Source organism: Dipodomys merriami, unplaced genomic scaffold (genome assembly GCF_024711535.1).
Source record: "Dipodomys merriami isolate MVZ:Mamm:240054 unplaced genomic scaffold, mDipMer1.0.p SCAF_10, whole genome shotgun sequence".
Classification (NCBI taxonomy): domain Eukaryota; kingdom Metazoa; phylum Chordata; class Mammalia; order Rodentia; family Heteromyidae; genus Dipodomys; species Dipodomys merriami.
In genome coordinates this window covers 47,431,128-47,458,020 of record NW_027202271.1, presented here as the reverse complement: position 1 = coordinate 47,458,020, position 26,893 = coordinate 47,431,128, and the positions used below count along the sequence as shown (strand labels likewise).

Sequence of the window (26,893 nt, the reverse complement as noted above, 5' to 3'; positions counted from 1 at the left end):
TAACCTGGCTGCAGAGGGGAGACATAAATATCACTTTTGTGGAAATGCTTCCTAGATTTTAGAAATGCAACATTCAAAAATAAAAGTGAATAACTTTGTATAAAATGGCAGGTTACCTTGATTTTTCCAGTAGCTTTAAAACCAGCAGGTATTGAGCAAGGCATGTTTTTTCCATAAAAAATCTGAGCAAGCTCATAAAAGGCTTCAGAAAAGAAGCCCAGATCTATAAGGACTTCAATCTATAAGAAAAAAAGAGACGTATTTTAAGTTAGTTGGTTTCACTTATAAATAAGAACTTTAGAAAATATTTATCAAACTTCCAAGATCCAAAAGTCTACTTACTGATGGCAATGTATTAAGAGTTAATATCTACTAGTGTATCAGTGAGTGGAGATGAGTGCATTTGTATATGCACCTCAGTTACTTGCTTAACTTGTTCAAAATGACTGTCATTTATCAGATGCTGCTTGCTTGCTTCATCAGTGGCAAACAAATAAAATGGAATACCCGTGGAAAAGTTTTAAAAATTAATTGAAGCCAGGCTCTAGTGGCTCACACATGTACTCTAGCTACTCAGGAGGCTGAGATCTGAGGACTGAGGTTTGAAGCCAGCCAGGGCAAGAAAGTTTGTAAGACTCTCATCTCTAGAGAAGAAGGAAGGAAGGTAGGAAGGAAGGCAGGAAGGCAGGAAGGCAGGCAGGAAGGCAGGAAGGCAGGAAGGCAGAAAGGAAGGAAGGAAGGAAGGAAGGAAGGAAGGAAGGCAGGCAGGCAGGCAGGCAGGGAGGGAGAAAAAGACAAAGCACAAACACCCCTGATGGTCTTAAACTCTCTAAGGAAAGTCAAACAAACCAATATACTAACTCTACAATTTATCAAGATATATAACATCTACTATCAATTTTCTTATCCATAATTAATATGCACTATCTGTTTTAAAGACATATATTTAATATTGGTCAGCTGATGATTACGCATTTAACATGACTTACTTTTAATATAATCCAGCTGGATTATCATTCAGAAAATTATAGGAGGAAAGCTTTCTGGTCAAATTCATTTACTCTTTCAAAGTGGTTTGGGTTTGGGGGTTTTTAATACCACAGATGTACCAGTGTCTTTTAGAGGTTACTTTCCATTGGGATATATATTCACTGAATGTAAGACATGAAGGTATGCACAAAATGAAAAGGTTCATTAACAAAATGTTACTCCAAAGAGTAGGTCAGGAAGGACTTCTGGGAAAGGGAGCCCTTTCAGAGAAGAGTTAGAATGATCTAAGAAAAAGTGACATGTGAAAATCTGCTACAGAGACCCGGGGTACATAGATCATGTGGCCAGAGCTCAGGAATGGCAGGGAGGAGGGTTAGGAAGTAGCCAGAATAGAAGCAAGAGGAGGTCAGGTAGAGCCAGTAGATCACAGTAAGGGCTGGTAGTACTGGTGTGGTCATACATACCTATAACCTCAGCACTCCACAGCCAGAAGCAGGAGGATCTTGAATTTGAAGCCAGCTTGCACTACCCATGTTGAAGGCCAACCTTCATAGTGAGATCTCATAATGAGATCTGGGCTCAAAAAAAATTCAGTGGCTAGGAATGTAGCTGTGCCACACAGTTGTTTGCCTAGCATGGGCAAGGCCCTGTATTTGATTTCCAGAACCACAAGAAACCAAAGAGAATGAGAAGTAGTAGCTATTAGAAAGTTTTTACTGAAAAAGACCCTAGCCTGAAAACATCTAGTGACTTTGTGGAATAGAGAGGAGGATAACTGTGGATGTAGGAAGTAAAAAAAAAAAATGACAAACACACATAAATACACACACACACACACACACACACACACACACACACACACACTACTTGGGGAAAAAAATCAATTTATCCCCAGCATGTCGATCCACCTTACTTTCTTGTTTTCCTTTCAGTACTTGCGTAGTATCTCAAGAGTATACAAAATTAGAAATAAAGAAAGATAGTGGAAATTGGCTATAAATATAACATGAAAATAAAACATAAGATGCCAGGAGACCATTTTTAATGGAAAAGAGGAAGTTGCTTGTCTACTGACTCACACTGCAGATCTTGCCTAAGACCCCTGTGTATAGCCTCCCCCATGCTGTACAGTCTCAAAGCAGCCCTTAGGGACATAGATGGATTCTCAGTTTGCAGATGTTCATTACCTTGTAGCCCCTTACAAGGAAAATCTCTTTAACTCCCTTATGGTTATAGTGCTAGCATAGACTACACCTAACTGTCAAGGATGTCTCTGAGTTCAGTTCATTCCAACAATATGACCATTTGGAGAAGCAATGGTGTTAATAAAGGGCACGGTATTTTCAGAAGTGACCAACTCCTGTGAACAGAAACAAGCCAGATGGCAAAAAGAACTAGCCATAAATCAACCTTCCACTCAGAAACTTTCCAAACCATCAATGTCCCTCTACACATTTGATTTGTTGAGAATTATAAATCTGTGAAGAGGTTGGCAGGTCTAAAGTGAAGCCAGAGTAGTCAATCATCAAGAGGTCTAACAGTTTTCCCTGTACCACAGAAACTTAACAGCATGATCTACTGCTGTTGTTTGTTAGAAAACATCATTCTTTACTGTTTCCAACTGACTTTTCTCTGTTCTCACTCACTGAACCCAGTTTACTTCAGAGAGGTCAAGAAAACTCTTCTCATTAAGGCTATCATTTCTCCCTCTGAATGGTGGACCTATTGATTGCCCTTGCACATTGTATCTGTCAAAACCCTAATCTGATTTTTTAGTTGTTCTATGCCAATGAAATCCCATTTCTATCTCATTCTACTCCCCTGTCCACACTGTTACCTGATTCCAGCTCTGATCATGTCATTCTCCTAACAAAATGCTACAATTAATCCTCCCTCCAAACCAGGCCTTCAGACAGAAGATGATACCAAGTACTAAAGCTTCTAAGGCTTGAATTGCTTTCCCAAAAAATGAAGAATTAAAAATTTAATTCATAAATTCATATGTTGATTGTATTCAGAGGTGGAGATCTATCTTAAGAGGTAATCAATGTAAGATATCATTACTGGTTTTCTAAGAAAAGGAACAGATCTGAATTTGTGCCTCCTGCCCCCTCATCACTAGATGGCTTCTGCCATGTTATGATGCAGCTGGCCACATCACCAGATGTAGCCCTTGATCTTAGAACTCTTAGCTAGAAGCACTGTTAGAAATAACCTTCCTTTTTTGTAAATTATCTGATCCTGAGTACTCTGTGAAAGCAATATAAAATAGGCAGAAATGCAAGTCAATAAAAGAGTAGACTTCTAGCTAAATTTTTTGTTTCAAATCCCTTCAGTAGATCTTAGTATATAATGAATTGTTAATGGTCATTATAACTTCCCCCACACTTCTGACCTCTTAATGACAGTCCAGAATATACACTATCCAACTCTGGCTCCACAATCTCCTTGTCTCTCTCTTTGTGTAATCTCCACATTCTGTCTCTTCAAAACTTGGAATTCAAGTTGGGTCTTGGTATGCACCAAACCATGGCCCTCTGGTATTCCTACCTGCTTTGAACTCTAGCCCTTTAAACAAGTCAATATTTTCTCACCTCTGTATCTTTCAGACCACCACCTGCCAAAAATATTCCCTTTCTACTCTCTCCTGCTGTTAGTTGTATTCATTTCTGCTTAGTGAAAACTAAGCCTGAAGCCATGTTTCCCTTCTTTCAAACACCTGAAAAATAATATCTATCACATATATTCACAAACAGTATCTATCACATATATTCACAAACTACCAAGTTGCAAGTATATATGGTGCTGATTTGTGTATATGTTCTTTTTTCCTAGTTTTCACTTTCTTATAATCAGGGACCAGCAGTTTCAGTTCTAGAATTCAATTCACTAAGGTGGTGCTTTTTAAGTAGGCATTACACTGTAAATGTTGTTTTAGAGTTAAATCAATAAATGTTTACCACGTACTTTTAAGTGAGTTCTACTACATATTAGGGAGACTGTAGACAGTAGATAGGCACTTAATAAATGTCTACAAATTCAAGTTCAATCTAATAATTAATTGCTATCAATTGGATGAATTTATTACTAAACTAAAAGATAAATAAAATACAGGCCATAAGCCAGGTGCAGTGGCTTACCTCTGTAATACTAACTACTCAGGATGCTAAGATATGAAGATCACAATTCAAAGTCAGACTGGGCAGGAAAAGCCGTGAAACTTTTATATCCAATAAACCAACAGAAAACCGGAAGTGGTGCTGTGGCTCAAGTGGTAGAGAACTAGCTTTTAGCTGAAGAGCTGAGGGACAATGCTCAGGCGCAGAGTTCAAGCCCATGACCGAAAAAAAAAATAATAATTCTAAAATAAAATACAGGCCTAGCCTCAAGAATTCTTCAGTCATGCAGAGAGCACTGTTAAGAAAGAGTGAGAAAGAGAAAGGGAGATGAGAGAAAGAGAAAAAGAGAGAATGAGAGATAAAATTTTAAGAAAAGGGTCATTGAGATTCAAAAACAAGGAATTCATGAGTCAATAACTTAAAGAAAGTGATCAAGAACTTTTCATGATCAATAACAAATATTCATAAGTCTGCTTAGGAAGTTCTTAGAATTGAAATACAATGGACTGTTTTCCTAGGCCCAAAGGGTCTGAATGGAGACAGCAGTTCAGAAGGTAATGCAATTTTCTCTCATTGGAAAAGAGGAGGGATTTGGGGAAGAAAAGTAGAGAATATTACCAAACATAGGTTGCATGTCTGTAACTAGAATGTGCCTATAAATCTATAACTAAACACAATAAATGGTAAATGATAAAAAGTACACTGGACATGATAAATTATATAAGACTCTAGGCATTCATATAGTGAGAACAAAGGAGAATATTCTTAGAAAAGGATCACAAAGGCTCAAGAGCTACGTAGATATGATCTTATAAGATTACATTTATCAAAACAAACTCCAAGAAATGGAAATGATGGGTTTTTTGTATTTTTGCTTTTGTTTTTTTTTTCTCCTTTTGTCACTGTTTTTGTTTTCTGTACCTTTTATCATGTATGTAAGTTTATCTGTTTGGGGAAGGATAAAGGGCGAACTCAGAAATGGTGGGACAAAGGAAGAACAAAATGCAGCAGTGACATTCACTAGACACTATGTTGAAAATGAACTATACAACTTGTGGTAGTGGGAACCAAGAGGGAAATATTGGGAGAAAACAGGGAAAAGAGTGACATTGTTCAAAAAAAAAATGTACTCACTACCTGACTTATGTAACTGTAACCTCTCTGTATATCACCTATACAATAACAATTTTTAAAAAGAAAAAGAAAGTGGGGACAGACATTAACGTTTGAAGTTACCCAAGGAACAAGGTTCCCAGATTCTACATAGGCCTTCGCACATAAATTTAAAGCATGGGAATTGATGTCTAAGACATAGAGAATTGAATGTAAGACACAGATAATTGATGCCTAGATAGCAGAATTGTCTGTTATTGTTAATTGCCTGTGTATTGAAATTTTCTTTATACCATGTCATACATGAAAGTATTAGGAATCAATGCTTAGACACCAAAGCTCTAAGTCACTTCTAGGAGCCAGTATCACAGAAGTGGTGATTTCTAAGTGACCCAATGCTGGCTGGTCCTTATTCCTAACTCTACTGACACCAAGCACATCATGATCCAAACCTTCCTAATTGGCTATTTCATATTCTTTATTACGATGAATACACTTTCTTTATATTAACGTAATGACCACATTACCACTAGCTTATTGAGTATTAAAATCAAATTAATACATAACAATGTGTTTAATAGCTAAAGAATATCAAATGTGTTAGAAGTTTGTAACATACCTTGAGGATTCGTGCTTCTAGGTTTCTGACTAGGTCTTGGCAGATTCCAGAAACAAAATACTGGTACAAGGCAAGGAGAGGCAGAATCTACCAGCAGAATAAAATAAACCTTGTTTACAAATATACTTTATCCAGTTAATAACATCACTAATCAAATCTATCCAAATTTTAAATGTGGGAAGTATGATACAAAATATTGATTTCTAGGCTAGCAGGTTGAACTGCTTAATATAAGTGAGAATATAATTTTACCAGAACTTAAAAGAAACTGTCAGAGACTTACAGTTCCAAGTAGATATCATTAAGTTCCCCAAACTTATGTTTTATATCTAGTCAAGTAAAAAAATCCAGTTATTATCCTTGAAAAATTAAATTAATAGAAATATGTGAGGCCTATAGATAAATCCTAGCAAAGGAGATATCAAATGCAAAATTTAAAGCAAAGAACTCTCACACTCAAGTCCCCTAACTTGCTCTTCCTTATTCGTCTCAATATTACCTGTGAGATATTTTCAGACACCTATCTACTGGCAAAAAAATAACACTGCAATTTGCCTTTTATATATTCAGCATTGTTGAAAAAAACAGCAAATTCTAACAAGCCACAGCCTTTCCTTAGTATATGTTCTACTGATTAAAACTCTAGCTCTTGGTGGTAAATGACTACACTCCCAACTACTTAGGATATGGAGGCAGGAGGATCATGAGTTTGAAGCCAGCCCAGGAAAAGTTAGTAAGACCCTATCTCAAAGTTTTTAATGAAAAAATCTAATGATTTTTTTTAAGGGCTGAGAGTGATGTATGATCAAGTGGTAGAGTGCTTGCTTAGCACTTAATTGTTCATTGTTCTCGATTATCGGTAATTCAGCTGCCCTAGCCACCATCCTTCAAAAAAAAGGGACGGTTTTGCCTGGATTTTAGAACTGTCTTGTGCTCAACTTCAACTTGAAAATCTGTACTTGCAGCTGTGTCTTGCCTAATTAAGACACAGTGTGGCAAGAAAGACTATATCTCATGGTTACACAGCCAATTTTATATTTGACAGGAATCTCCTTAACCATTAGGCTTCATCTGAAGAAAGTTAATGTAACACAAACAGAAACTGTTTCCTTCTTCCAAGTTCAGTTGGGGAACTTCTAATGGCCAGCCAGATGCTAACAGAACAAGTTTATAAAAAGATTATAACTAGTTTTAAATGACTTTAAGCCTAATGCAATCTATTTTTCTACAATTACGCACTATAAACATAATACAAAACCTTTTTCCACAATTAATTCAGCACAAAACACTAAGACTTAGCAATTACCTTTGAAATTTAGTTCCTTTTCTTTAGTGAGAAATAAAAGCACAGTATTTTATTGATGCCAATTACTTTGAAAATCCCTCACATTATCAATTTCTTAAGATTTAGAGGAAAGAGTCTCATTTCTTTTCTAGAGTAGTATATGTATTACATATAATATGAGTTGGCAGCTAAGGGTTACCCAGGGAAGAGGATCATTTTCTCAATCTAGAAAAGAATCCCTGTAACAGGAGGAAAGCACCATTTTTATTATTTTTTAAGTAAATAATTGCCTGCCAAATTGGCCGAGTGTTAAAGGTATTTATAAACCTTTTCATTTTTTTGGTGCCAGTCCTGGGACTTGCACTCAGGACTTGGGTGGGTAATGTCTCTGAGCTTTTTGCTCAAGGCTAATGATCTGCCACTTGAGCCACAGCTCCACTTTTGGCTTTTTGGTGGTTAACTGGAGATAAGAGCCTCATAAACTTTCCTGTCCAGGCTGTCTTTAAAGCGTAATGCTCAGATCTCAGCCTCCTGAGTATCTAGAATTATAGGCATAAGCCTCACACCCAGAAACCTCTTCATTTTACTACATGTTTTCATACTTTAGCAAGGCATATCAAGAGCAACAATTATTTTTAATATAAAAAACAGTTGAATTAAAAAGATAAATGTGCCAAAGTATAGCATATATAAAAAGTTGTAAACACTAGGAGAAAGCAAAAGAAGGGGTGATATCTGAAAAGAAATGTACTCTTTACCTGACTTATCTTTATAATAACAATAAAAAAGTAAAAACTTTTGCATTAAAAAGATATAAATATAGAAGTTTAGAAGTAGAGAAGAGGACCAAATATGGACAAAGAATTGATATCAAGAAGTAAATGTAAATGGGTGTCAGGCTCTCAAATCTATAAGATCAGGGTTTGAAGCCAGCCAAGGCAGAAAAGTCTGAGAGACTTCAACTCCAAAATAACTAGCCAAGAGCAGAAGCTGGAGGCCTAAGTAGCAGAATATCTGTTTAGCAAGTATGAGACTTTGAGTTCACTGGTACCACTCTCCTCCCCCCCAAAAAAGTAAATATGGGGGAAAAGGTAGATAAAAGGGCATAAAAGGAAGCAAGCAGATACAATGATATTGAAGATAAAAAATATTTACTTAAGATGCAGCCCACTTCAAATTCATAATGGAAACTGTAAGTTCTTTCCCCAAAGGATGTAGGAGTTACACTTCAGCTTTTGGATTTCCCGAGACATTAAGAAATAACTGCTTTTTATCTCACAGTTCAAATCTGCTATTCTCTTAGATGTACTCTTGACAAAGATAAGACACAATGATAAGTGTATCTTGATAGATAAGTAGCCTCATAGTTTGGTGTGTCTGTCTGTCTGTCTGTGTGTTTGTTTGTGTGCCCATACTGGGGCTTGGACTCAGGGCCTCTCACTCTTGCGTGGCTTTTTCACTCAAGACTGGCACTCTACCATTTGGGCCATACTTTCATGTCTGGTTAATTTAAGATAAGAGTTTAACAGACATTTCTGTCCAGGCTGGTTTCAAACCAAGATCCTCAGATCTCAGCCTTCTGAGTAACTATGATTACAGGTATGAGCCATCAGCACCTAGCATAGTTTGGGTTTTGATAAGCACTGAATCATAAAGCTACAAGTTTCAAATATATGATGACATCCCTATGTTTAACATTAGTGATACAGTCTAGACAACTTTGCCAAGTTCCTCAAGAAAAAGAAAAGTGAAATAATAGAGTAAAAAAAATCAGATAGACTTGTTTTGTATCCAACCCCCCCCCAAAAAAAACCAATTATGTCAGAGAAGATGCCACTGAAGGATAGATGAGAATCTCAAACCTACAGGATTTAAAAGTTAAATAAGAACTGACTGAAAGAACAATAGCAAAACTTAAAAAGCATAAGACAAGAGGGGAAAACAGCACACTGTGTTCAAAGCTGTTGATTTTTTAAATTACTTACAATTAGATTGTGCTTAGCAAAATGCAGTTCCCGGATGATGTAATACAGGCTGGCAATGACAGAACGGATATCAGCTCTGAAATTGTCACTGAAGAGTTCAATGCCTGGGAGTAGCTGAGTGATTTCATACTGAGCATAGCAACGATCTGCTTTGGGATGTGGAAGTGTGGTTCGAAGCAAACCCTGAAACAGAAAACAGTGAAACGAAGAGTGACAAATTCCATTTGCAACAAGGAAACAGGTATCACTTCCTAAAGTACTCTGACATACCTAGTACACTATACACCACAGAATACTATACTATTATCATTCATTGTTATAGGTGTTGAATTCTTTTACTTCTCATATAAAGAATAGTTGTTGAATTTTTTAATTTAAAAAATTTGCTTTAAAAATCATTTTTGAAAACCAAGAAGCTATTAAAATAAATCTCAGCAGCTAATTTTTACAAATATGACAATAATATCCATATTAAATAAAATGTTAAACTTTGGGGGAGGGTATAGGGTTTTGAGTGCAAGACCTCATACTTGTGCTCTACCACTTGAGCCAAATCTCCACTCTCCAGTAGCACTACCACTGGCCACACCACCAGTCCTCTTTTGCTTTAGTTAGTTCACAATTAAGGTCTCTTGACTGTTCCCCAGGAATAGGCTCCTACTGTGATCCTTGTCCTGTGTCTTCTACATTATTCGGATGAAGGCAGAAGCATTTTTAAAGTCACATCACATATTTTCTAGAACATAAAAAGCATTACCTTGGAGAATAAGGAGCATGAGAATGTAAAGAATGAGGCATAAGGAGCTCATCATTCTCTTAGCTCTTTTGCCTCTTTGCTTTGAAGCACATGAAGAAGTATTTGGCATATAAGAAAATTGCTAAGTCTGACCTTATGTTAGAAGAAGAAGCCTTTCCCCCAAAACTGATCTACCTACATTTCAGAAGCTATCAGCCTCTTCTGATACACAGAACAAGAGCATCTGTCCATCCATCAAAGTAAACAGAACCTTTAGCATTCAGCAAAGGCCCCTGGCTACATTTCTGAATCACAGACTGCCTCAGATTTCAGATAAAAGTTGCTTTCTTCTTCAGTGAAATCAAACCAAAATCCTGAGAAACACAAACACTCCTGTATTCTCAAACTTATTTCTTGCCTTCATTAGATGAAATAACTTACATCATGACACAAAGCACAGCTTTGCTTAGAGATGTGACAACCTCAGGCAACCATTTAGAGTCAGGTAGATTGGTATTGCATTAATTGCTAGTGACAAAGATCTTATTAATGAGAGAAGACTCAATTTGCCTATCTGTAAAACGTCTTTGAAAGAAAAAAACTGATGGTGCTGAATATTAAAGAGGAAAATGTGACTGGAGTTCAGCCAGCAAGGGAGATATGGGCTTTTGATATTTAATTATGGTTCATATTATTTTCCTACCTGAAAGTTTTATGATTGGGATATGTGTGTGTGTGTGTGTGTGTGTGTGTGTGTGTGTGTGTGTGTGTGTGTGTGTGTGTGTGTGTGTGTGTGTGTGTGTAGAGAGAGAGAGAGAGAAAGAGAAAGAGAGAGAGAGAGAGACAGAGACAGAGACAGAGAGGCAGAGAGACAGAGAGAGAGAGAGTGTGTTGTCCCCGGTGCTTGAATTCAGGCCTGGGCACTGTACCTGAGCTTTTTTGCTCAAGGCTAGTGCTCTACCACTTGAGCCACATCTCTATTTCCAGTTTTTTGGTAGTTAATTGGAAATAAGAGTCTCACAGGCCTTCCTGCCTGGGCTGGCTTTGAACAGTGATCTTCGGATCTCAGCCTTCCTCGTAGTTAGGATTACAAACTACTGGTACCCAGCTGGGACGCATATTTTTTATGGAATGAATTGACAGCTGTGTTACTATAAAGAAACATACATGAAATGTTACCTGAAAGAGTAATGCAGACAAAAGGCAACAGTTTATCCTCTTTTCAGTGTTCAGTGTCTTAATAAATCTAAATAAATAGAAGAAAAACCAATTAGGTATTTTCTAAATTGTCTTTAAACATGCACCTAAGATGTAGAAAAGACTAGAAAAATATTTATACAAGAAAATGTAAGAAAAACATAAAGAAGAAAATTAAAGATTAACTGTAGACCTACCACTAAAAGATGATTGCTGGTGACTTTTCATCAATTTTCTTCTAGTTGTACACACAAAAAAACCCATAAATATCTACATATGAAGACTGAAGGTATATAACACATACTATGAGCATATACCTTATTAAAGGTATAGTCATTGGGTAAATTCCTACACATAGGAGTAATCTAAAAGTTAGGTAAGCAGTTAGGAAGCCTGGTGATGAGAATGTTAAGTGAAATTAGTGATTTCATATAAGTGAACTGCTGATGTTAACAGAATGACCCCAATAAAAGCTTGAGGACTTAGGACCTCCAGTGCATTGCTGTTTCTTAAGCTTGCCCACTCTTATGTCCAGCAAGTGCATTTCTGCTTTTTTGCTTTGCTTTGCACCAATAAACCTGCCCCTATGTAAGCTCTTCTGTGTTCATCCTTGAATTAGTTCTCCAACAAAACCAAGAAGTTTCTGACCCCAAACCAGTGGAACAAACCCAGTAATGTACTTTTTGGCAAAAGTAGGTAGACAATTAAGGTTTTTGATAACTATTTGAATACTACTCTCTTAAAGAAAGCAGAAATGTACTTTCACACTAGCTATATGGAACTGCTCACAACAGTAAGTCTCTGCACAAACATTAAGACAGGATCTCTCCATTTGCTATTGCCTTCTTTTACGTCCTTTTAGAGAACTTTCCTTATATTGGTCTTGAAACTGCATTTGCAACTGTACACATTACCTGCTCCTAAATCATATTTAGATAACACTAGGCAGCTTCATGAAATTAATAACATAACCAGTCTGAGTTCAGCTGCTCGGTATGGGTATTTGAGTTGGCATTTTGCAGTAAGAAGAGTTTGCTCTACTCAAGAGTCTGGGAGAACAGCTAAAGCTCCTGTAGACTCACATCTGTGGAAGTCAGACTTCGAGCTGTATAACCAGGAAATAGCTTTCTTCTGGCTGAAATCACTAGCTAATAACTTTAGAGGCTCAGAGCTGAGGTGCCCTCTGGCAAGAATGCTAAAACTATTCCTTCCTGAGCTGTGAACTTGCCTCCTCCCTTTGCTATTCTAGTTCTGACTGCCAAGTTTAAGTCATGGTAGGATGGGGAGTGTTCCTTGCAACAATGAGAAGTACAAGTTGTCATGTCCAAAACGAGCTTTACAATGTCGGTGCGGGGGGGGGGTGAAGGGGGGGAAGGAGAAGGATTGGGATTGGGGGGGAGGGGGGAGGCTGGGAAGGGATGTGAAGGGTAAACCAAAGGAGGAGGCTGCAATGCTTGGTAAGAAATGTACGCATTATCCTGCCCATGTAATTGTAACTCCTCTGTACAGTATGTTCACAAATAAAATTAAATTAAATTATAAAAAAAAGTATAAAAAATCATACTCAACACAGGTTTAAAAGATCCTTCTCATTTAATAATTTTACAGTAGTAATTTCTTGCTTGTTTTCTCCAAAGATACTATCTGGAAATAAAGTCTTTTTTGTTGAATTTGCTCTATAGCTCAAATTATAGTGTAGATCTCTGATCGATCACTCCATCCTACAGATGAGCTGAAGAAGTAACTTCAAAGATAGTGGACACCTCTGCTACCTTTATATTCATGTTTCTCACATTGATGAAATACTAATAGAGTTTGAAGTGCTAATTATATACAAAGCATTATGATAAACATTCACATGTTACTGTAATAGAATAAATAATGGCTCCTTAAAACATACATGTCTCAATCCCTGGAGTTCATGAATATCTTAACTTATGCAGCAGAAAAGATCTGGCAGATAAGACAATTATTCTGCATTATTTAGGTAGGTCCAATGTAATTACAGTGGTCCTAATAAGAGTAAGGCAGAAGCTCAAAAGGAAAAGATGGGAGGATGGAAGTAGAGGTCAGAGACAGTAAGACACAGAGTAAGAAACTTGTGGGGGAAGATGGGGGATTAAGGGAGAGGGGGGGAAAGAGAAAGATGGTAGGCTTTTGGTACTGACATAGAGGAATGACCTGGGGTCATGTATCATGGAATGTAAGAAATCTATAAGGCCAAAATATGCCTAAAAACAGATTCTCACTTAAAGCTTCCCCAGAAAGCACATCCCTGCTAACACCTTTATTTTAACACTTCTGAACTTCATACTGTAAGATACTAAGTTTGCAGTGAGGTTGAGGCTACAGCTCAGTGACATAGCATCTACCTAGCAGTGTGCAGAGCCAAGTGTATAATCTCTAGCGTCACTTAAAAAATAGTTTAAGTCACAAGTTGGTAGCAATTTATTACATCAGCAATAGGAATACAGCTGTTATAAGCTACATTGTATCCCACCAGAATTGGTATGCTGAGCTCCTAACCCCAATAACCTTAGAATGTGACTGAACTTGAGATAGTTTTTAAAAATGTAGTTAATTAAATGAGGTCAAGTGGGGGGCTCTGATCCAATGTGACTAGTAATTTGTTAAGAAAAAGATATTAGAAGAGCCATCCAGAAAGAAGACTTGTAGAGACACATTGATCATTGTTTGCATAGAAGACAAGGAGAGAGGCCTCAGGGAAACTGTCCACTGTCCCTTGACCTCAGACGTCCAGCCTATAGAGCTAAGAGATGACAAATTTATGTTGTTCAAGGCACTTAGTTTGTGGTACTGGGTTGTGGCAAGCCAAGTAATCTAGTTTCTCCACAACACCACACTTAACAGGTGAGGACACTGAGGATCAGAGAGAATGAGTGACATGCTGAGATACAAGGTAATGAGGCCCTTAGGCCTGAGTCAGCCAGCCCCCATCCTGTTGTCCCCCACCAACTGATCCTCCCTTAACTTGTTCGTTAAAAGTCCACTCCATGCCAGGTACTTGGCCTGTCAGCATGTTGTCCTTGTATCTTGGGGATAGAAGGTGTCACAGAAAGAAAAGATAGTCATAAACAATAAATTTCACAGTAAGTAAAATATGTCACTCTGAACAACTGTCCAAGAACTGTACATGAGGTATGCTCTCCATGTGACCCACTCTAGCCAGTAGCTAGAGTGTGAGTTATTACATTTTCATACTCACTGTGCTATCTTTGCTGCTATGACAGCACCTTGCAAACACCCCCAAATGCCAACTTTTGATAGAAATTCTTCACTGTAGTCTTTGAAATTGGCACCATGGGTGGCACTGGGGAGAGAGGTACCAAATTCTTTCCAAGTATGCAGCACATCTGTTTTTCTGAATATATCATCAAGAGCTTGACACCAACACTTGAAAGCGGCTCTACAACAGAACAGAGTACCAAGTAGGATGTTTTGGCCTCTGTCTTCTAATAGGCAACACAAATATGCTGAAGAAACACTCCATCAAATGCGTTAGAGAGTAAACTGTTCATAGCAGTTCTCTCAGGCAGAATTTGCTGAATAAAATGAAGCTATGTTCTATTATCTAAAATTTAGGAGGAAATATATTGTCTTGATTAATTTTTAAAAAAAAGTTTTCAATAAAAAAGAGAAAACTTGTGTTCCAAAAACTCTACCTTTTCTTTTCTGCAAAGATGAGTAGACTTCCAAGTGAATGCAATGCCTGAACTTTAAGACTCCTTTGATTGCTGGCTTGGAGAACATCTGTATTTTTTAATCAAGTGAAAGAATAAATGTCAGTTCCAGGGGAAATATTTCTTTAATATTTGCAAGAATATTTTAAACTGTATTATTCCTTAACTGTGCAGACTGCAATAAGAAACCTGCAAACTAACAGTGCTTTCAAATGTCACATAGTATATATACCCAGAGAGAGAGCAAATGGCATGCTATTTGAACACTTCAGAATGAGCGACTGTGTGTAACACACACAAAACAAGGAAGTGCCATGGAGGACACAAAATGAGGTCAGGCAGGTAGACATGTTGAAAAGGACATGAAAGTGGGAAAAGCAGTGCACATGAGAAGAATGGGTGCATCTGGAATATGGTATTCTAGAGAGTCTGGAAGCCTGTAGAGAGAGGTAGTACTCAAGATTCCCAAGGGTCCTTAATGCCACAGGGTGAGAGTATCCTACAGCCAAAAGGCTCAAAAAGTTTGTTTTTAGCAGAGATATCTTAATTCACACATAGTATACTAGATTTTTCCTTTTAAGTACATGCAGAAAGATAATATCACACACTTACACAATCAGTTGTGTAGTCAAATACATGATAAGCATGGTGTGGTTAGGCCCCAATGAGGTTAGCACCCTGTCCTAGTAATCTAAGGGAGAGTCACAATGGGGCCTCTACTGGCATTTTGTAAGCAAAGATTAGAGATTCTGGACAGCCTGCAATGTACAACAACTTCCCCCATGGCAAAGGAAAAAGTGAGAAAGAAAGTTGGTTACAACCGAGTCTAATATCTACTTTCACTTTATACCTAAAAATGGAATTCTGGCATGACTTCTAAAAGTCCTGAATGTTCTGAAACTACTATAGTCTTTGTTTGATTCTGAATTTCAGAAGATTTACTCCTCAATTTAGAAAATTATGTCCCCAAGCTTCCCACTGCTGAATTTACTTAAGCCACTATACCACACCTATGTTAGCTCACATCATTGCTGTCATATTCATGATACCAGAACAGGAAAAAAGCATCTCATACGTCTTCATACCTTCTAAGGCCTGAGCATTTACATATTAACCAAGAGATTATTTTATTATAAACTGATTTACTTATCTTCTATATCAGAGCTCACAATTGTTTTTTGGAATAATATATGTAGGAAGAGCAAGACCCATTTCAACAAAACAAACTGCACATGCCTATAAACCCAACCATGTGGACAGCATAGGTAGGCATATTTTGGCCTAAAATGGTTTGTTGCAAAAACAATACTGGGTCTACAATAAAAGTTGAGAGTATACAATACAAGTTGAGAATTTATTTTAAAAAAGAATATGATGAAGGAAAAGAAATTAGCTAAAACACAGCCAAAGCTGTGTTCCTGTCTGTACAGAGATCATAATTCGAGCCAAGGAGGAAGGAAGAAGGGTAGCAAGAACCTCATGTTGGCCACAGGTAAGTGGGTAATGGCAAGGGCTGGAAACATACTGTAGAGAGACTGTTCTGTCACTGCCTACATGGGGATCATTAATACAGTCTGGTCAAACCCTTTTGTCCTACTTGTAAAGCAATGTTTTCAGAGCAGATGCTATCTTATCATTAATACAGTCACATTGACAAGGAAGACATAATGGCTTAGTCTTACCAATAGTTTGATGATAAGAAGAAATTACCAGTCCCAGTTGTGAATAGGGAAGTTTGTTTTTCTCCACTGAACTACAAACTCTGAATTGCTCCTGAGAAAGGTCAGGAGGAGTTGACATGTGCATCTCTTCAGTCCCCAGGCAAAATTCTACTTTCCTCTTGGCAGATCTTGAAGAGTTTACTCTTCCTTTGTCTTCTAAATTTGTGAAAACAAAAAGTTAAAAATGTAAAATGGAGAAGTAAGAGAAGTTGGCAGGAGGGAAAAGGAATGGAAATGGGGCAGGGAAGGAAGGAAAAACTTTATAGAGACATAGGACTTGTATGCAGGTTGAGAGACAAGTTTTCTCACAATTCTTGCGTGCACGATGGGCCCTGGGCCCAAGTTATTTCACTCAGACCACTGCAGCCCACAAGCCAGAAAGCTCATGCTCACCTAATACTTTGCTTCTCCTGGGGATGAATGGAAATTACACAGTTTGAGTTTGTCTTTTTAAAATAGCTTCCAACAGTAAGATGTTGCTTTGCCTTTGAGGCAGAAACCTCTGGGATGGAAGCAACACACATGTAGTTCTGGCCTGAGACAGAAGGCAATGAAGAAAGAGTCTCTCTTTTTAAGATGAGAGAACACATAGGAAAAAAGAAAAAAACACTACCAAAGCCATCAAAAAGAGCAGAGTGAGAAACTAATGTGCATTTTGAAGTCCATAGCCTGCAGAGCAGGAAGGACTAATGAGAATAGTGAGGTTCAAGGCCAGTTTAAAACCATTCTTAAGAGCTATATTTACTTTTTCAATTCATGTCCTTTCCTATCACTAATGTATTAAGTAAGTGAAAGAAGGTAAACATGATAAAGAAAGCTAAGTTAATACAATGTAAGTCTGAAGACAACACAGACACAATATAGCCCAAATTGTTGAATAAATAACTATGTAAATAAATAAAGCTTCCGGTAGTTACAAACATTGGTCAAATCTCCATAGGATAATCTCAGTGGAATAAGCATTTTACTTAGAAATGAGTTTAAATCTAATTTTAGTTATTTTAAGTTTCTTTTTATTCTGATGAATTTGAGAGCAAAAGGCACAAACAGATTCTAATTAAAAAATTTAAACTACCCTCACTACAAACAATTCAGTTTTCCCAACCTAACTTTGAGAATATTCTTTTCTGAGTATATCACTTAACCAAACCAGGCCCTGCCTTGATTGAATTCACAAGTTAATAGATATTGAGAAGAGACAAAATGAAAATAATTTAACCAGCAACTGTGGTTTTAAACAGAAAGAAATCTCTAAGAACAAAATCTAAAGGATTAATTTTTTAAAATCTTGATGCTTATTTTAAAATGTATCTGTTTCTTTGAAATTGATAAATTGATTTTTGGTAAAAAATTAACCCAGTATGACTCAATCTATTTACTAATGAAAAAAAACATGATCCTATTTCCACACCTGCAAAGAAAATGGAAAGAACATCAGTGTAAAGAATTTCAAAAGTAAGAAATATTATCTTCACATCCACTGTACCCAACAGAGATTTTTGTTTTGCTTCAGTTTTGCTAATTTGGCAGAAAGTACAAAAGCAGGTGAGTCAGGGTTTTGCCAGACAACAGGACTGGATATTGGCAGGAAGGGGTACAAGGACAGGCTGTGGTCTATCCCTAGGAAGCAGACCCATATAAACAATTATCAGGGAACATAGTACAAGCATTTACCTTGTGTCTGTGCAAGAAACAATGAAAACAACTTCCTGCTGTGTCGGATTGATCTGTTATGGTATCTGGACTTTTCCAGGGACTCTCTAAAGCATCTCAAAGTATCTGTCACATCCACAGGCACACAGAGGAGCTGTTTGGCTTGGATGTATTCTGAAAGAAAAGAGAGGAGAGGGGGGCGATGGGATGAAACGCTGCACAGAGCCAACTAGTAGCAAATGTGGTTCTAATTCAGAGAATTTCTTGGTCCCAACCTGAAGCTGCTAAATTCAAAGTCCCCAGATCTGCAGCAGGTGTTTCAACATTCAAATCTTTTCTCTCTCTCTCTCTCTCTCCTTTTGGGATATTTCAAAGTTCTTTAAAAAAAATCTTAGGAAAGTTTTGATTATTATGAAATGCAAATAGCTTTGGGTCTTGCCAATTTTCCTTATGAAGCCTCCTACTTTTTCTTCTGCTGATCATTAAAAAAAAAAAAAAAGAAAGAATCTGCTCTTTTTCAGCAGCCTCTTCAAAGCAAAGGTGCCTTTGGGAAAAAGAGGAAAAAGGGAAACAAAGAATCTTGGAAATGGATAATTGCTCTCTGAAGGGGAGAAAAAGACACGTTCCTAAGATAGAAAAGTGCAGAGGAAAGGAAGGTTGAGGGACAGGCATGTGTTGTGGGGAAGGGATGGTTCCGGGTTGGAACTAACCGGGGTCCTGAAAAGTTCCAGAAAGGAGAGATGGTCCAACAGCATTGAGGTGACACCTCTGGGCCAGTGAGTAAACTGCCTGGAAATGAGGCTACAGATGGGTTGCATACACCATGAAGAAGGTTCAAGAGAGCAAGAAGTACAGGCTTCAACACTGAATAACAGATTTATTTCTTCAATAAGCTGAATGACTAGTCCTTCACAGTGTACCAATCTAAAAGATAACAAAGCTGTAATACAGGAAGGGGCATGCCTTCACAGAGTAGCTGAAGAAAAAGGACATTCTAACACTAGAATAGTAAAGTAATACTCACAGAATATCTAACTACATGGCAAAACAAGGGAAAGATAGAAGCAAGTTGTCAGCATAGACAGAAAAGGGTAGACAAGAAAGATTTTAAGAACCAGTACCAGTGTCTCACAGCTGTTCTTCTAGCTACTCAGGAGACAGAAGACCAGGAAGACTGAAGTTCAAGGCCAGAACTGTAAGATCCACAGTAACAGAAACATTGTAGTGGCATGATTCTGTCATCTCAGTTACACAGAGGAATAATGGTTCAGGTGAACCCAGGCAAAAAGGGAGGACCTATAAAAAAATAACTAGAGCAAAAAGGAGATGTGGTTCAAATGGTAGAGCACCTTTCTAACATGCATAAAGTTCAAGTTCCAGGAAAGAGAGAGAGAGAGAGAGAGAGAGAGAGAGAGAGAGAGAGAGAGAGAGAGAGAGAGAGAGAGAGAGAGAGAGAGAGAGGAAGAAAGAAAGAAAGAAAGAAAGAAAGAAAGAAAGAAAGAAAGAAAGAAAGAAAGAAAGAAAGAAAGAAAGAAAGAAAGGAAGGAAGGAAGGAAGGAAGGAAGGGAGAAAGAAAGAAAGAGAAAAAAGAAAGAAAGAAAGAAAAAGAGAGAAAGAAAGAGAGAGAGATAGGAAGGAAGGAAGGAAGGAAGGAAGGAAGGAAGGAAGGAAGGAAGGAAGGAAGGGGAAAAGAGAGAAAGGAAAGAAAAGGAAGAGAGGGAGTGAGAAAAGGAGGGAGGAAGGGAAGAAAAAGAGAAAAGGCAGGGAGGAAAGGAAGGAGGGAGGAATAAAGGGAAGGGAAGGGAAAAGAAGGAAGGGAAAGGAAGGGAGGAAGGGAGGGAGGGAGGGAAGGAAAGAAAGAATTATATTCTATAAGAATCGCTAAAATTTATTAAGGACTTAAGTATGTTGGAAACAATAATTTACTGTGATTGATAAAGTCTGCCAAACAACCACAAAATGTAAGTACCATTATTATCCTTATTTCACAGATGGGGAATCTAATACATAGAAAGGCCTGATATAGATCAGCCTCTTAATAAACTATATGCTAATTGAGATGCCTTTCCTGATTTTTGCCAGTAGGTATACAGAAGAAGTAGGAAAGGGGTGAAAAGTTTGGGGCACATTTAGTCAGCAGGACCAGTACAGTTGAACAATAATGTATCTACCAAAATCCTGAAGCCCTCCCTAAGGAAGCTGACTTTACTTTCTTCAGATGGAAAGCTAAGGAAGGGTTTTGAGCAGGACTCTTGATGGCAAGAGATGGTAATTTAGGAAGAGTTAGCCAACCATCATATTCTTGTTGCACAGGTGACTGAAACTGTTGAGCCACAACACAGACACTGTATAATTTAACTCAACTAAGATTGGTAGCAATAGAAATGACAGACACACACCAGGCATGGCAACTTAGAAGCAACAGGAATGGGTAATTGGTTTTGAGGTAAAGGTAAGAGTCATCTCTTCCTCCAGCTTCTGAATTACTCCCTACCAAACTGGAAAGAAAAAGGAATCAAGTAGCCCAAGGTGATTTCTCACCATATTCATGCAGACTCCAGGACCTGCACACCTCTGGGGCATTACTGAAGTAGTTTTCATCTCTTTCCCCAAACCACTGACATTTTTCCCATTTCCCTCTCCAAACCATTGATTTTCCACTCTGCGGAATCATTCTCACACTTTGCAGCTATTTCTCTTGTCTTAAAAAAAAACAAAGACAGGGGCTGGGAAGGTGGCTCAGTGGTAGAGCACTTGCCTTGCATGCTCAAGGCCCTGGGTTCGATTCCTCAGCACCACATAAGAAAAAAGCCGGAAGTGGTGCTGTGGCTCAAGTGGTAGAGTGCTAGCCTTGAGCTGAAGAGCTGAGGGACAGCGCCCAGGCCCAGAGTTCAGGCCCCATGACCAGACCCCCCCCCCAAAAAAAAGAAGTTGGTCTGTTGAATTGACACCCCTCATACAACCACTTACAGATAAAAAAAACAAAGACAAAATTTCTCTCTCTTGACCAATTTTCCCTCAGGCTATAATCTTATTTCTCTGTTTCACTTTACATCAAAATTCCTAAAAAGTTTTCTGCATTCATTATTTCCCATACTCTCACGTACCCACTTAAATGAAGCTTCTCCCCTTCTTACTTAAAGGTCCAATTTCATGGACCATATTTGATATTCTTTGCTAGTTTATCCTCATCAATTTGACCTCTTCACTTGAAATCCCAGCTCAGTCACTGGATTGCATTTTCTTCTTCTTAATTTGCACTTATCTTTTAATGATTGTCTTTGGTCTTGGCCACATGCTAATAGCACCCAAATTTATGTCTCTGGCCCCAATTCTCCTCAAATCCACTCATGTACCCAAGGGTCTACTGTGTTGTGAGCCAAACGCACAGCTCAAATATGTTCCTAACTGATTTCCTAATCTATCTCTCTCTGTCTCTGTTTCTGTCTCTGTCTGTCTGTCTGTCTGTCTGTCTGTCTGTCTGTCTGTCTGTCTCTTTCTCTCTCTCTCTCTCTCTCTCTCTCTCTCTCTCTCTCTCTCTCTCTCTCTCTCTCTCTCTCTCACACACACACACACACACACACACACACACACACACACACACACACACAAACCCATAAAAATACCTTCCTCCCATAGTCTTTCATCTCATTAAAGATGGTTTCACCTTTCCAGATGCTTGGGCTGAAAGCTAGAATCATCAAGAGATGTTTAAAAGTTGTTTTTGCTGAAAAACACTGCTGAAGTTTACTTTATCCCAAGAATAATCTACAACCAAGAGAAAAGCTTAGCATCCTTGCTTCCATTTTGTATATTTCTTTGCTGTAAGCCACTCTCTCTGTCTGGAATCACTTTGTAATCACCTTGGAATTTGGGACAGGAAGAAATAATTGATAGTATCTTTATGACGGTGAACCAAAACTAACCCTAAGAAACAATGGAGCCTCCTCAAGACAAAATATCCACTAAATAATGAAGAGTTGTTTAATCCTGATCAGTAATGACAGCAATAACAATTTCTTAGGAGCACCTCCCAAAACAAGGACTGAAATAATGGTCCACCAGGCCACACTTAGACCAGGACTATTTAATTATTATGCATATCTCTCTCCCTGCTACCCTAGGCTCCTTGTATATTTAAATCTACAGCTCATGTCTGTACTCCAAGGTGATCTAAAGTTCTGTCTTCCCATAGCATGTATTATATAACCATAATATATATATAATATAGTATAATAAACTATGTTTATTATATAACTATAATAAACCCATTTTCTCTGTCCTTCATCCTGTCTCTTTATTTGGCAAAAGGGGTCAGTGGCCTGACCTGACTTGTAGAACTTGTAGGGTTTGGGCCTGGAACCTAAAACTCTGGTTTCAACTATTTTCTCATGCCCAATCACAAATTCTGTAGGACCTCCCTCCAGAAAATACACTTTGAGACCCACCATAACTCACCATATGCTCTCAATTACAGCTATTGTCTTCTTCATTGTTTTCTTGTTTCCACACTACTATGTGCTCTTGGCACAGATACTAGGAGATGCCCTTTAAATTTAAGTAGATTTATGTCACCCCTTTTCCCAACCCTTCCATCTTCCCCTCGTCCCCAATTACCTACAGTAAATCTATAGGGCTCTATGTGACCTGGCTTTCCATTACTGCTCTGCCTCCTCTTCCTACTATGCTCTCCTTTATTCTGGTGCCTTTTTAAAAGAGCTGCAGTCCCATTAATGTGGACCCCACTCTCACGAATCACTTCTCAAATACCTCACCTCTAATACCTTCCTATTGCAAGATTAGAAACTTGACATATGAATTTTGAGGGGCCACAAACATTTGACCCATAATAAACGGAAAGAGGAAGGCTGGAACCCCCCATATACTGATAGTACTCTCTCCAAATCTTAGTATTAACACATGTTAAATTTGGTATGATAATATTTACCTTAGAAGTTCATTGTTCCAACCTGTTTCCAGCATGAGACACATTTAGAAGACACTGGCTCACATTATAACTGCTAGTCATATTTTAAAATATAGATATGTGCCACCTAGGAACATTTTAGTAAATGATAACCCACATATACAATGACAGTTCCACAAGCCTATATTATATCACCTCTAATGTCATAGCCATCTTAGTTTGTACAAATACACTGTCTGAAGATCACACAACATGGAATGGCCAAATGATACATTTCTCATAATGTATGTCTGTCATTAAGTGATGCATGACTGCACATATTGAGCATTGACAAGTCTATGCCAGTGAACAAATACAAATACAAGTGAACAAATACAAGTGAACAAAACAGTCCTTGCTTTGAAAACTTAAACTCTAAGTGTTTACAATAAATCGTCTGAATAAAAATCATCCTGCTATTTTTTAAATCAAATATATGCTGATAAATAATCCTTCTTTGCACTTTTCTCAAACTATATTTTACTTTTTTGGTGTGGTCTTAGAGTTTGAATTCAGGACCTTGAACTTGTCAGATAAGCATTCTCCCACTTTAGCCATGTTCTCACTCATTTTTGGTTTCATTATTGTAAGACCTCGTGTTTCTGCCCAGACCATCCTGGACTGTGGTCCTCCTGTGTGCACTTACTATGTAACTAATAACAAGAGAAGATGCCACTGCCCCTAGCTTTTTATCGGTTACAATGCTGTCTTGTGAACTTTTTGCCTGGGTTGCCTTAGCCATGATCCTCCCAACTGCTGCCTCCCAAGTAGCTAGAATACCACCTCAACAGTCTTTTTCTTTGCTTTTTTCTTTTAGTCTTTTTTCTTCCTTCTTCCTTCCCTTGATCTTATTTCTTTCCTTACTTCTTTCTGTTTTATAGTCTTTTTCATGTCTTAGAATACCTTTTTAATTAGTCTAATCAGTGTTCTGTTGGTGGTGTTCTGGCTGTCTACATGAAATAAATAATACAAAGAAATGAGGAAATATCCTCATTCAGAGCCTTTATCCTAATAGCTGTGTCTCAAGGGGGCTCCCTTCTGAAAACATTCATAGATACTTCATAAAACTATTCAAAAAAACATTGGTAAGGAAGAGGAGAAGGAAGAGGTAGAGGAAGAAGAGGAGGAGGAGGTGGAGGAGGAGGAGGGGGAGGAGGAGGAGGAGGAGGAGGAGGAGGAGGAGGAGGAGGAGGAGGAGGAGGAGGAGGAGGAGGAGGAGGAGGAGGAGGAGGAGGAGAGTAAGCTATTATGTCTTTAATTGTACTGAGGTAGCAATAAAAACCAAAATGCCAATGACTCCTGAGAGCTGGGTCCACCAAGAAAGGAACCCAGGGAATGATTTGAACTTTTCAACTGCTTTCTACACATTTAGTTATTACATTAATTCAAATGTCTAGGGCACTAATAAAACATACCTGTCAATGAGCTGGAAATTCCAACACATCTCAGGACTGAGTATCCCCATCAGAGAACTTAAATAGCAATAAGGTCAAAGCTCAAGAAAGAGATCCCAAATAAAATGCAAAAACAGCTCACAATAAAAGGCATATCCAGGCTTATCACTCCCACAGAGCTTAACAAGCAGGCAAGAATACAATAACTATACAATGAGGTATTCTCAGTTCTCCAAACCCTACTGAGACTATACCAAATTACATATGCATTATTAAATAGTTGAAAGGAGAATAGGATGCTGTTAAATAATGAGAACACCAAATGTTCCTTGGCACTAGGGAATTACAGTATCTGTTGTGAATAATTAAATATACTAAGCATCACACCAAAAGCTGTTAAGCCAAAAGAAATAACTGTAAGGTTCAAGCAGTGATCTGATGTGGAAAGCATCATGAGTGTCCTCAGACTTATAAGAATTTCAAGCCAGGACTGGGAAGGTGGCTCAGTGGTAGAGTGCTTGCCTTGCATGCATGAGGTCCTGGGTTCGATTCTTCAGCACCACATAAGCAAAAAGAAAAAAGCCGCAAGTGGTGCTGTGGCTCAAGTGGTAGAGCGCTAGCCTTGAGCTGAAGAGCTGAGGGATAGCGCCCAGGCCCAGAGTTCAGGCTCCATGACCGTACCCCCCCCCAAAAAAAAAAGAATTTCAAGCCGATCATGGTGACATCATAAGACTCAACATGCTTTCACTGTATTTGATGTAGGTATAATTTGTGGAGGGAAAGGGCAAAAACAAATCGTTTAACTAGGGATACTGGTGGACCCATTGCAACAATGAGATGTACAAGTCATTTATGTCAAAAAACGAACTTTACAACATTGGTGGGGGGTGGGGGTAGGGGGAGGGAGGAGTATGGGAAGGGATGGGAAGGGGAAACAAAGAGGAAGCAACAATGCTTGATAAGAAATGTACTCATTACCTTGCCCATGTAATTGTAACTTCTCTGTATGGTATTCTCAACATAAAAATTTTTAAAAAGACTCAACATACTCATAGACCCATCAATGATTTGAATTTAGAATACTGAGAAAAAATCAGCAGTATAATCTCCAAAGCATAGGTATAAAGATACTCCTAGTTACAAAGGTCTTAGTGTCATATAAAGAGCTGTAAACTGAGCCAGGCGTCGGTGGCTCACGCCTGTAATCCTAGCTACTTGGGAGGCTGAGATCTGAGGATCCCGGTTCAAAGCCAGACAGGGCAGGAAAGTCCGTGGACTCTTATCTCCAATAAACCACTAAAAAACTGGAAGTGGCACTGTGACTCAAGCTGTAGAGCGCTTGCCTTGAGCTGAAGAGTGCAGGGACAGCGCCCAAGCCAAGAGTTCAAGCCCCAAAACCGACAAAGAAAAAAAGGAAAGAAAAGAAAAGAAAAAGCTGTAAATTGGAATGCTTTAAAAAAAAACAGTTAATATAAAACCTCTGATCAGTATGCAAAGTCATCTAAAAATTACAATACTGTCACAATAAGTCAGAATAAAGTGCTTGCCTCACTTGGACACTGAAATACAGCCAATTACTTCCTTTTTAAATTTAATTTTATTTTGTTGAAAACATGCTGTACAGAGGGGTTACAATTACATGAGTAAGGCAATGAGTACATTACTTGTCAATCATTATTACCTCTTCTTCCCTTGTTGTTGTCCCACTATCCCTTTCCCTCCCCCACCCTCACATCCCCCAGCCAGAAGTTGTAAAGTTCGTTTCCAATATACTGTCCTGTGGGCATCCTTGTTGCAATGGGTCATCCTACGTTCTTGTTTTGGCATTTTGTTATTCCCCTTCCCCTCCCCAGATTAGACAAATGTATATACAAGATGCAGGGTACCAAAATCAAGTACAGTGACAAAAGGGGAAAGAACATACAAAGGAAACAACAACAAAAATAAATATATAAAATCACATGGTACATTTAAAACAATGACAATGAAGACAGACCTTTTGTGTCCATATCTTAGGGTTCATCTTCACTTAGCATCATCTTATATGGTCATATGTACACAGCCAAATATTTCTTGAGTATTATAAATTTAAAGAAGATTCTAACCTAAAAGCAAGCTGTGTGGAGTAGGCTTCTAGTTCTGTGGAACACTCACAGATGGAGCAATTAAATTGACGACAATGTTTGAGTCAAGGTCCTTCTACTTAGTAGTAATATTTCATTTTCTTACCTGTAATATGAACATAATAATGCCTATCTCCTAACACTGTAAAATTAAAGAATCTCAATACAGTTATAGCTCAATATTACTACTGCTATTATAATGTATTCACTTTTTATCTCTTCAAATATTCCTACTGTAATCATAGTTCAAAGGCTAGAAGTCCACCACAGTTGAGAATCCAATCAAAAGAT

At 38.1% G+C, this 26,893-nt stretch overlaps 1 protein-coding gene across 6 annotated transcripts in view; it reads right to left on the bottom strand.

Moving 5' to 3' along the window:
• Cfap54 (cilia and flagella associated protein 54) overlaps window positions 1-26,893 on the bottom strand; it is a 248,380-nt gene that overhangs the window by 99,139 nt on the left and 122,348 nt on the right. For 5 of the 6 annotated variants that reach the window (XM_069990518.1, XM_069990555.1, XM_069990527.1 and 2 more), the window contains exons 40-47: window positions 18,141-18,293; window positions 16,428-16,622; window positions 14,728-14,815; window positions 14,271-14,471; window positions 11,027-11,093; window positions 9,112-9,294; window positions 5,842-5,928; window positions 117-239 (exon numbers count right to left, since the gene is read on the bottom strand). In XM_069990518.1, coding sequence (XP_069846619.1) covers window positions 117-239; window positions 5,842-5,928; window positions 9,112-9,294; window positions 11,027-11,093; window positions 14,271-14,471; window positions 14,728-14,815; window positions 16,428-16,622; window positions 18,141-18,293 — 1,097 coding nt within the window. The remainder of the gene's footprint in view (window positions 1-116; window positions 240-5,841; window positions 5,929-9,111; window positions 9,295-11,026; window positions 11,094-14,270; window positions 14,472-14,727; window positions 14,816-16,427; window positions 16,623-18,140; window positions 18,294-26,893) is intronic. The other variant, XM_069990561.1, reaches the window with a different exon arrangement.